General features: G+C 41.9%; 1 protein-coding gene across 2 annotated transcripts in view; it reads right to left on the bottom strand.

Moving 5' to 3' along the window:
* Nucleotides 1-12,652, bottom strand: part of PLS3 (plastin 3) — a 51,734-nt gene that overhangs the window by 18,629 nt on the left and 20,453 nt on the right. For both annotated transcript variants that reach the window (XM_072125946.1, XM_072125947.1), the window contains exons 2-4: nt 10,760-10,809; nt 8,985-9,067; nt 1,377-1,540 (exon numbers count right to left, since the gene is read on the bottom strand). In XM_072125946.1, the coding sequence (XP_071982047.1) occupies nt 1,377-1,540; nt 8,985-9,048 (228 nt within the window). In that variant the 5' untranslated portion in view covers nt 9,049-9,067; nt 10,760-10,809. The remainder of the gene's footprint in view (nt 1-1,376; nt 1,541-8,984; nt 9,068-10,759; nt 10,810-12,652) is intronic.

Genomic DNA, 12,652 nt, shown 5'->3' with positions numbered 1-12,652 from the left:
TGCAACTTACAAGGTTTCCCAGAACTCAAAGCCAATAGGAGAGGAACAGAATAAATAATCCAAAAGGAAAAAATACAAAAAATAATGAAGCTGTAAGAGAAAAAGAAAACACGTAAAGGCAACAAATTCACCAAGTGTGAGGGTACAAATGATGAATAGGTGTTATAACAAAATACACAAACACACAAAAGCTTTAGGGTCAAATACTTACTCACTTGACCCGGGCACTGTAACTGTAGTAATCATCTTATATTTGTTGACCATGGCCTCCTTCCTTCTATATCAACTTTAAAATTATGCTAATGAACCAGAAGGGCTCCTAGGAGTGTTACCAGAGCTTCAGAGGCTGCAACACTGTCTACCCCTAGCCTGTGCAGCTACAGTACGGAGGGGCTTTGGGACCGTCCCTAGAGCCCATCTGGTTCATTAGCATAATTTTAAAAGTTGACTTTAGAAGGAAGGAGGCCATGGATAACAAATAAAAGAATATTACCACAGTCACAGCGCCTGGATCTATGAGTTTGTATCCTTGGTTTATCATGATTTTGATGGAAGGTTTCCTTTAATGAATTTTCAAACGTTCTTGGTTTTTATTTATAGAAGGGGTTTTTACTTTAATTACTGGTAACCCCCCCCCTAACCACAGGAGGAGTTATAAATGTAAGATAATAGGATGGGGAAAGTCCTACTTCTAGTACCATAACTCTCCCCACCCCCCAAAGAGCAGGGGACCGAAAGTCCCCCTTAGTCTTTATATATAGTCTCAGTCTTCATCCTATAAGTCGTCGATGAAGTCCTTTGGCTAACAAAGTCCAAAAAGTTGACATACAGCTTCTTGTGAATTTACGCTATGGATGAATTATTACAATTTGTTTTCGACCATCAACAACCTGGTATCAGCCCTGAAGGTAAAGAGTTACAGCTTTCTAAGACTGAAAACTTGGCCGCGCTACAGATCTCCTGCAAGGTTTACTAACCCAGAAAATAAATGTCCTGTAAGATTATGGACACATCCCATCAGGCGTCAAGAGTAACCACAACACAGAAGAGGACAGGACCTTGTGTATCGGATATGTTTTCAGTAGGTAGAGATTGCATCAGTTTAAAGGGGCGGTCCAGGCATCCATTGGGTAGGGAGACGCCTGCACCCTGGGTAGGACACTGACCTATGCACTTATAGGTGACCATGTATGGTCTTCCACCATACTCTCTATGTACCCAGAATACAAATCCTAATAACAGCCGGGTCAGACTTCCTGTAACCAGACAAACAGGAGGGAGATGCTGAGTAAAGCACAATGATCTGTTTTCTGGCAATTCTTAAAGCCACAGCGGGTGACAATGACAGCACAATGTATGGGACGTGTCATACTCACAAAAACAAACTCTTCAAAGCCGATCTTTCCATCTTTGTTCTTATCGCCGTCAGTCATCAGCTTCTGGATGATCTCTCGCACTTTGTATCCGGGAAGAGGAAGGTTGGCTTCCTTAAATAGATCATGGAGCTCATAATCTGATATGTATCCATTGCTGTCCAGATCTACAACCGGAACAAACACAAAAGATGAGAAGAGAATGAATTATACAGTCCCTATCGCTGCCTTACACACACATTACTACAGTCCCTATCGCTGCCTTACACACACATTACTACAGTCCCTATCCCTGCAGTACATTCATTACTACAGTCCCTATCCCTGCAGTACATTCATTACTACAGTCCCTATCCCTGCCTTACACACACATTACTACAGTCCCTATCCCTGCAGTACATACATTACTACAGTCCCTGTCCCTGCAGTACATATCTCTTACTACAGTCCCTATCCCTGCAGTACACATATGCCAATATAGTTTCTAAAGTACATATATGCTCATACAGTCACCATTCATGTAGTTAAAGCAGGCAATTTAAAAGCAACAAAATTTAATGCAAACTACATAATACTGTATACATCAGTAATAAATTATATCAGTAAACAGATTTCTAGCTATTCCATTAATTACATATCATATCATGTAACTATGTGAAATGGATACCAGTATTATAGCCACTTATGATACATCTCTATAATCTCCAAGCTCACAGCTGCAGCCGTCAGGAGGAGCGCCCTCTGTTCATCTTCGAGTCACAACACAACCATGTGACACAGCTGTCATCCTTATCTCTCTGCCATGCATATCACTTATCCACATCAGCCAGCAGATAATACAACAAGAAACCGGCTACTGGCGTCTATTAACCCCTTCTCAAATCAAAATCAGCTAAGCATCCGTAATTAAGTTTTATAGTGATAAAAATGGTCAAAAAAAAAAAATTTGTGCCGACTTCAAATTTGTATCTATTTTTAGTCAATGCAATAAAAGTTAAAGCTAATTTGTACTATAAATAGGCTTTTACACTCCAATACCAAATACATGTAGTAGATTGTTCTATGGTCATGTGATGGTCACACAGGTGCACACGGTGGTGTCACCCGTCTCCGATTACTCTCTGTGATAATATCAGCTCCTGGACCTGGGTGTCCATCACATCACTATGGACAGATTTATATCCACAGGAAATATAGAGGCGTCCTATAGAACGACAGCAAGCAGAGATCTAGAAAACCATGAAATATTGACAAAAAGTTGAAAATTGTATAAATTTTAATTACACAAACAATATCAATTATTTGCTGAAAGTGGACAACCCCTTTAAGTATACATTCTAGCGATACAATGCATCAATAAGATGGTGGCTGTACCTCAGTGCAATGTGTGAATGGTTTGCCATGATGAAGATGGTTTACTATAGCTCCACTTACACAGCAATTGTGTTAGTGCCAGAAAAGCAAAGGAGCATGCACAATATAACTCAGCCGACACAAGGGACTGTGAGAACCTTGTTATCACCACCAACCCCCACCAGTCACTATCTGAGATGAGCCCCTTTAAAGACAAAGTAGGGTGGCATGGTGGCTGAGTGGGTAGCACTTCTGCCTTGGAGTGCTGGGGTCCTGGGTTCGAATCCCACCCAGTTCAACATCTGCAAAGAGTTTGTATGTTCTCTCCGTGTTTGCGTGGGTTTCCTCCGGGTCCTCTGGTTTCCTCCCACACTCCAAAACATACTGTTAGGTTGTTTAGATTGTGAGCCCCATGGGGACAGGGAATAATTTGTCATGCTTTGTGCAGCGCTGCAGCTCTGTAGGCGCTATATAAATAATGAATTATTATTATTAAGTCATCAGTTTGGGGCCACTAAAATATTGCACCTGGAGGCTTCTAAGTGGTTCAGACACATAGCATAAACATAAGATGAAGTCAGTAGACTAGAGTCAATCCGAAGTCCGTGAACGGCTCAGAGAAAGTTTGTTTATTCTACATTACTCCGTAACTAGACCCCTCAACGCTATAGGAGGAAAGAAGTTTTACACCGGGTCACCCATGTGCCTTCCTGAATGCAAACACATGTTCCTTGTCTGGAAAAATATTTTGCCTCCTCTTTTCATTCCCCAAAAATCTAAACACCCAAAGCAGAGTCACACGTTGGGTGCCGTGCTAAAATCATTACATGTACAGACAGGGTTAAGTGTCAAACTAGCCTGAAGGGGGCTGATACAGGTGGTGTAAGGGTCATGGCTTGGCTTCCTCTTCCTACTTACTAGAAATAGCCAGAAACAACAGGATGTGAGGAAAACTTCCATAAAAAGATGTTCCTCCCGTGCCTGATTCAGCAATGTGCGGAATACATTATGTAAATAAATATTAGGACAAAACGCTGGTAATGATTTTTCCAGGGAAAAAGTTGTCGTCCTACAAAATGTCTCCACTAAATTGTTATTTGGCTACGGCAATGTTCTCATTAGAGATCTGGATGTTCATCCTGCCGTGAACGCTCGCATTAAACATTAATGGGCTCCGATGCTAAATAATGACATATGGTTTTAGACGGCGCTATTCTTGTGTCTGCAAATATTACATATATAATGCATAAGGTATAATCCCCTGCAGAACATGTGCCCTTCCATTATAGAAGGATTGGATGACTAGGACATGGGAAGACTTGTACATCCATCACTGCCGACCGCTCTTCCCGATGCAGAGTAATAGGCTCACCATGTGATCTACCAACATGTCGCTCATGCATGGATCACTAGAACCAACGACTACTCCTTAAATGTCATTTGTATAGGTATATCAAACCAGTACAACCTCCACGTGTCGCTATAAATGTACCCTATGAGGCACATTTACTTACCTGGTCCTGCGGAGTTCAAGAAAGTGCGTTGTCGACTGATAATGCATTTTTCTGCGATTCTCTATGATCGTGCGCCCGATATCCTGCATGTGTCGCTTCCCCGCTCATATCCGCCGGAGTTCACCTTCTTCTCCCTGGTGCATGTAAGTGCTTGATCTTGCAACACAATTTGAAAGTTAAATCCCGCGCTCAGTCCGACTCTGTCGGATCGTCCAACGGTCCGCCCCCAGATTTGTCGCATGAAAGCTGGTGCCGCTGCGCCACAATCCGATCGCGTGTGACACAATCCCCAGTTAAATATCTGTCACAGCGGTGCAAATCGAGAAAACATCGGATAAACCGACGAAAGTGCGGACCCTTAGTAAATAAGCCCCTGTATATGCTGCATGGTTTATATATGGAGCTACTCTGCTCCAGACACAATTGGGGTTGTAAAATAAATTGAAAAAAATCTTCCAACACTATGGTAAAATCTTTATTGCGATACAATAAAAGTCCATACAAATACTACAGAAAATGGCTCAGGCGTTTCAAGCAAACAGAAACGAGACCTTACTCTTGGCAGTAAAGATAAAGGCTTGTTTCTGTGGGCCCGAAACGCGTCAGCCATTAATGTATTCATTGTAGGACATGTTAATGTATTAAAATAAAGATTTGAAAAGATTTTACCACAGAAAACTAAAAGAAATTTTCTCAACATTTCCATAGAATTGAACTTTCCTGCAACCCAAGAGGGTCCAGTTCCGCTGTATAGTAGAGGCCATTACTATTTTGCCATGTTACATGTCGGCATGCGGTGCAATACATATATGTAATGTGAGATTTATTGGATCTTATACATAAAAAGTATTTTATGGATGACTTCCATCACTGTCTATACAATATAGGACTCCAATGAAAGGCGCACATGGGGCCTTCACCAAAGCTAAGCAATATTTTAATTTACATATAACATATTACCAATGAGTATCAATACAGTATGAGTATATATATATTATTACTCGTATACATGCACACACAAATATATCTAAAAAAAAAAATCCACAAAATGCCACATAGATGTAGGGCAGGAAAATATCATTTCTGCAGCTGCTAAAGAATTGTTGCTTCCTTCAGTCATTGTTGGAACATTACTGGTAGGCGCGGTGCCATCATGCGGATTACTAACAGACTCCTGAGCGCTGATCCAGATGGCAGGGACTGAACAGAAGAACTTGGACATTCACCGACATTCCTCATCGTTCAGGTAGCAAACACTTGCACATCCAAATACTAGGTGTTACTCTGCTTAACCTGCTGATCACATAGAAATTATAATACAGAACACTCGACTTACATACGACCCCTAGTTACAAAGGGACCTCTGGATGTTGGTAGTTTACTGTACTTTAGTCCTAGGCGACTATAAACAGATATAACAGTTATCAGAGGTGTCTGCAATTAAGCTTTTTTTTTGTTAATTCTGGTTCTGATGACAATTCTACATTTTTTAAATCCAAGACCAAAAAAAATTTGATTGGGATTACAATTATAAACTATACAAATTCAACTTAAGAACAAACCTACAGAACCTCTCTTGTACGTAACCCGGGACTGCCTGTAGCCTGTAGTAGAACCCAAAATACTCTAATAAATTAATCAGGACTGCTTCTTTCACCGCTTAGCAGGCTCTCGGTCTCTTCCTCTTCCACTTTCTAAACTGACTTTTATGCTGCTGAACTGGACTGACTGTAAGTAGCATGGTGGCTCAGTGGTTAGCATTACAGCTTTTCAGCGCTGGGGACCTGGGTTCAAGTCCTAGTGTCAACATCTGCAAAGAGTTTGTATGTTCTCTCCGTGTTTGTGTGGGGTTTCCTCCGGGTCCTCCGGTTTCCTCCCACACTCCAAAACATACTGGTAGGTTGATTAGATTGTGAGCCGCATGGGGACAGGGACTGATATGGCAAGCTCTGTGCAGCGCTGTGTAATCTGTGTGCGCTATATATAAAATAAATATATCAATACTGATCACTACTTCTCTATAATATCTCTTTTGAGTAACATAATTACAGCAGATTACCCTCTGCTTTCGGTGTGCAGTGTATGGGAGACATCCTAGAAGCTCGTCTCCACCAACCGTTATGGATCAGTGCCACATAGTGTCCTAATTCTTTATACAAAATTGATTAAAATGCCAGCATTTTTTTTACCATAGCCCCTCCCCTGTACTCTGAGTAAGAGCAGTCGCCTACTTCTGTTTAGATATTAAAGCAAAGGGGAAGGCTGGGCTGCAGTACAGAAATCAAAAACGCAGCAGACTCCCCCAGGGCTCCATTTACAGCTTGCGCGCGTAAGAGTACGCATGCTTTTCACAGTGGTCCTGCTGCTACTAACACCACACACAAAGGTATGGTTATAAAGATCTCCAGGGACAATACCCAACAATGTCTACCCTACAGTGTCTAGCTGAATATCAGACCTCATTACAGAGGGCATCCAGTAAGGGATAAACATGGAATTAGTACAAATTAGTACATTTTTTAGATCTCTTCTGGATATACATTTTTGGCAGTATAGGTATGTATTTCTATATAATAGAACATTCTTGATGGAGCCCAATAAACAAAAGCCCAAATTCTTTTAGAACTATTGAATAAACATTCCAGCGAGTAAACTCTGAGCGTGTCCTGGTGCCTTGATATGACAGATTCCTGCCACAGACCAAGTAACTGTGTGCATGTGTTTTCGGTTATGTTGTGTTGGTCTCGCGTTACACCCGCACTGTGTGTGAGGACAATGGAGGCCGCCTGAATACTGTTTGTGCTGTGAATGAATTTCCTATGCACAAGCAGCACCATAATGATCCGTTCATTGACTTTATACAGGAAATCACTGAATTGTTACTCAGTGACTCACCCAAACGCTGCCAAAACTTGCTAAAAACAGTCATATAAAGCACCACAGGTAATGGAGTCACCAATTGTGATTTTCAGAAGGGAAAATGTCCATACATGGTAAAGAGGTTTGGGTATTCGTTCACCTATATGTATGGGTTCCTATGAGATCTTATGGTCTACACAAGTTCTTAGTAAGTTCTTGCAAAGACCACAACAACTCAAAATTATTTTAAAGCCGGGTATAAAATATTTATCAGTCCGAGGGCTGCATTGTTATACTGCACAACTTCAAGGGACCATGCCAGAAACCAGGACCCTAGAAGAGGCAAACAACACAGCACTGCACAAAATGACACCCCAGGAACCCAATACTGTATTTGTACAATAACTAATACAAAACCCCAAAACAGACTACAAATACTGCCTTCCCCCTTCCCATAGCAGATGTATAAAAGTAGAAACCCCAAAAGCAGGCGTATAACAGTGGAGGCTCCCCCAGGGTACAAGTATAGTACTGGAGAACCCAAGAGCAGACCTAAAATAGTGGAGACCCCCAGGGTAGACCTTTAATAGTGGAGCACGCCAAGGAGTAGACCATTAATAGTGGAGCTGGCACATGCCATCATACGGTGTGGAATCTTTGGGAGTTCATGTCTTTACCATTAAAGCACTAATTGCTGAAGTTGAACTAAGAGGTAGGAAAGCTCATAGCCAGGGCTTAACCAGATTGCAGCAATAGAAACAGAAAGGGACAAAAGTTGGCATCACCGGTCAACAGTCAGGACGTGACACAGGAACCAATTTATGGTAAGATCTTTAAACAACTAGAAAATATCATGGCACAAGGTAAGCACCAAGACACTTAGCTTTAAACTTGTTGAAGTGACCAATGACTGCCAGTTCCCACAACACCCCGATCCAGTGCCACCAACAAATCTGTGCAAACCATTGGCGAGAGCAAAGGCAAAGATAACAGTAGCTTCATCTACCTAAAAACATATTCTACTAGTCTGGACAATACTCTATCGACCAAAGAAGTTCAACAGCATGTAAGGCATTATGGTCATCATAGCTGGTGCCTCTGTAGCGCCCGGTACCCACGCTGTTGGGAATCCCTCAAAAATGGCTACTGACTTGTCTACGTCACAGACATCCCTCTTTGCACAAGTACATTAATTGGACCGTTATCAGATAAACAACGGGGAGATGAATTAAGCAACAGAGGCATCCGGAGCAGAACAAGGGGCACCAAGTATGTTGACCATTTGTGCCTAATGTATAGTCAAATTGGTGGAGGGTTAAATGTTACTTATTAACTTTCACTTGCCCTATCATGTCAGGAAGGAAAGTATAGCTCATCGCATGCATTCAACCTGAGAATCTACAGTGTACATGTTTACACGTACAATATCATTACTGGTTAAACTAGTGAAGAACCACTACCAGCCAGTGAAATGAGCAGCGAGGAAGCTCTCCCATTACATAACACGGACATCAAGTCCCTCGTTTAAAACTTAGGATCAACTTTCTTGTGTCTAAATCTGTAGCTGTGCCAGCGTCCACTCATCCAGAGCAGGTTGCTGGAGGGACTTGTCAAAAGGCCCTTCTCCTGAAGCTACTGATGCAATGTGGCATCTATAAAAGAGCATGGACAAAGCAGCTGGAGTCGGACACGTTCAGACACAGCCACCCTTTCTTCTCGCTGAGGGCCTCGGTGTCACACAACGTTCCGCTTTGGAATGTTATCAGACGTGAAGCGCTACTGAAGCCGCTCTCCAATTTGCACAAGGAGAGGTCTATAGAAAAAAACAGGACACTCCGATAACAATAGGAGGCAAAGATAAAAACTGGAACACATAACTACTCACCAACTTTACAGAAAGCTTCCCTTAACTCTTCCAGCTCATCTTTGGAGATCTGAGTCGTTGCCATTGTTGGCGGCTGCAGTTACCTGCAAGACAAACATCTTTCAGAATCTTTCAGAATCTGCTGGATACTAGATATTTAAAGGGGTATAAGAGAGTACAAATGTGCAGTCATTTAACCTGGAACTGTGCTATTGGACATGAGCAGCACATGCTATCAGCACAACTTAGAGGGACACTCCAGCCGATCCTAAATATTTGTATCTGTTACATTATTTTTCCTTTATTTTGTGACTTAGTCTCTCCCCTATTATTGTTCTTGCCGTTTCCATCTCTACATATTACATTAGGGCAAACAAGACTATACAACCTACTTCTCATAAATAACCACTATTCCATCTCTGGATGGGAAATATAAAGTTGTGCCGAGGCTTTGTGGCATTGACAGCAAATCCAAAAAAAGAAAGTAGAACAGTAAAAGTGCAGTGTAAAAAAAGAGCAGAGTGTAATATACAGCCAGTCCCTGAACTCCCTACATGAAAGTTTTACCTCAAAGATTTAGTCAGACTTTAAAGGGGTTGTCCACTATCAGTAAATAATTATCGTTTGTATAATGAGAAGTTATACAAGTTTACCAGATACTTTCTATATCGATTCCTTGCAGTTTCCTAGATCTCTGCTTGCTGTCATTCTATAGGAAGTTTCACAGTTAAATTCCTGTGGAAAGAAATCTTTCCCTGGTCATGTTGCATGGCTCATTACATCCCTAGTCATGTGATGTCACACAGTTGCACGGCTCGTTACATCCCTGGTCATGTGATGTCACACAGTTGCACGGCTCGTTACATCCCTGCTCATGTGATGTCACACAGTTGCACGGCTCGTTACATCCCTGGTCATGTGGTGTCACACAGGTGCATGGCTCGTTACATCCCTGGTCATGTGGTGTCACACAGGCGCATGGCTCGTTACATCCCTGGTCATGTGGTGTCACACAGGTGCATGGCTCGTTACATCCCTGGTCATGTGGTGTCACACAGGTGCACGGCTCATTACATCGCAAACCTCCGATTATTCTGTGATATTACGAGTCATGTACCTGCGTGACATCACATGACAAGGGATCAATTTCCACTTTTTATCCACAGGAAGTAAACAACGAAACTTCCTGTTGAATGACAGAAAGCAGAGATCTAGAATACTGCGAGTAAGGCTATATTCACATTAACGTTTGCCTGCCGTAGCATAGTACGGTGGGTACACGTCGACGCCGAGGAGAGTGCCGCTCACCCCAGCCCCTCTCCATAGAGAAACATGGGGCACGGTGCCGTATTCCAGGGAAAGATAGGACATGTCCCATCTTTCTCTTTTAGTTCTTATACTATCTTTTTGGCCAGCTCTCCACTATTTCACCTCTTACTAAAGAAGTCATGCCAAATTAATCAAATTGATATAAAGGATTACTATGCAATCCTTAAAGGGATTCTTCACACTGAACTTTAAAATAAGTGTCAAGCTTGGGGTTCAATCATTGGGACATCCACCATTGAGGAGAATGGGGGATCAAGGGTCCTGGCAGAAGGACAAGTTTTTGTTATCAGGCTATCGTCAATGGACTCTCCACATCTAATCTCCTTATCATATGGACTGTCCAATGCACACAAAACTCTTGATAAAAACAGTAATAGATGAAATACACAGAGATCTACCAATCAATATCAGACCAATATATTGTCCACACAAGTACAACATACTGTGACCCATCATAACATACTTACCCTGTGCAAAATCTTCTTATAAAAACGTTCCCTTACGATTAGCTTAATACCTAGAAGAAAATAGAGAAGATATGAAAAACTCAATAATGAACAATTATTTCAATTAAAAATATTATAAAAACAAAATCATATAGCTCTACATTTCACATACATGTACAAAAAAACATCATGGAAATGACACCGTTAAGGGGATAGTCTCCATCTGGAACCATTGCTTACATGGGCCAGATATCAGACCTCGCATTAGCCAAGAAGCCATCAAGCAGCACAACTCTTTTAGTTTAGTTTTTTTGTGGACTATCGGGAAGGCCATCAATCCAGCACCCAGTGGTTTCCTTCTCTCGATAAAACTCAACGTCTTTAAGGAGTTCTGCCAGTCATCTATCTAAAAGTAGGGGTTTTCCACATGGATATTGATGATCTAGTCATCATTCAGGCCATCAAAATAAGATTGGCAGGGCCTAACATGGGCAGCCCCCGATCAGCCGCGTGTAGCTGCCTCTGGGGGTCGACTCCTTTCAGTGGGAACCAAACTGCAGTTACCTTTGGCCACTACAGTTTGCAGTCAGACCCCCTCCCATGTCATATATAAGTTTAATAATTAGGTCATCAACCCTCATTTGCACTAGACATCTACAATGTCCCATGAATACATCCAAATACAATTCACTTATACATGTTAATCATTCTTCTCAAACTGAAGCAGTAGGATTTATGCACAAACAAGGGTGGGGAGAAAAGTCCTGCATATGAAAATAGCAATCCCCACCCACACGAAAACGGTCACCAAAAAGAGGATAAAATGGTCTACCTGCTAAACCATAAGAAGCAACCAAGAAAATACTTACATTTCAGGCCGAGAACAATATTTACCCAATATATAACATTTCAATCCCATTTTACCTTGTCCATCCACACCGTAACTAACAACAGGAACGACCACAGATCTCTGCAACATTACGCAACAGTCTCAAATAACAATTGGGCTCTTCCTACCTCTCGAAACATGTATCTTCACGTACAGACTTACATAACCCACATTCCACACATATAGAGAAAGGACTGCACATAATATTCACACGCCTTACAATCAATGACTTGTACGATGTAACATGTGATTGTGAGCCAAATCATACAACCTTGAAGAAAAGATGGAAATTAAAAAGGTGAAACCTCCCCTGCCTGTCTGACAGACACAACGTGTAACAATTTTCTATATTGGAGGTTTTAGTGTCTAGTAGTAATGATTATAAATAACATGGGCGGTTTGAGAGGCCCATGTCCCAAGGCTCAAATCACCAACTAAGTTTTAAATTGCCGCTAGCAGTGACGGTGAACCTTTTAGAATTCAAGTTTCCTAACTACTGCCAAAAACCCACTAACTTACTGACACAGCAATTTAAAATCAGCAACTTTTTGCTCGTTCCTCTGCCGTAGCTTTCCATCGTATTGGTGTCTTGAGGACATCAATACGGTTGAACAAAGAAGGGGAATTTCGGATTCCCTTGAACAGGAAGAATTGTGGTGCAGGAGCTCCAATTATAATCCAGCCCTGTCCTCCCCTCCTTGCTCCTTGTGTAAGAAGAGTTATTTTAAAATATCACTGAGCACAGCACATCCTGGCCTATCCAGGACTAGAGGAGGAGGCCTTAAATCACTCAACTTGTATAGCAAACTCTGTGCTAGGGTGATGGCCTGGGTGCCCACAGAGATGGCTCGATTGTTTCCTCTGGCACCCTAGCCATAGGTTTGTTTCCATTGGCTTATACCGTAGAGATGAGAGATCTCCGGCCCTGCAATCCTCATAGAAGTGGTGGATCACAAAACCTGATAACATGATTGTGGGGTCTCAACTTCCATGACAGAGTTGTAGCCTTCAATTAGTTTGCCTTT

The sequence above is a fragment of the Engystomops pustulosus genome, chromosome 9 (assembly GCF_040894005.1).
Source record: "Engystomops pustulosus chromosome 9, aEngPut4.maternal, whole genome shotgun sequence".
NCBI lineage: Eukaryota > Metazoa > Chordata > Amphibia > Anura > Leptodactylidae > Engystomops > Engystomops pustulosus.
Note: the sequence above shows the minus strand (reverse complement) of the source record. Positions and strands in the feature narration are given on the sequence as shown.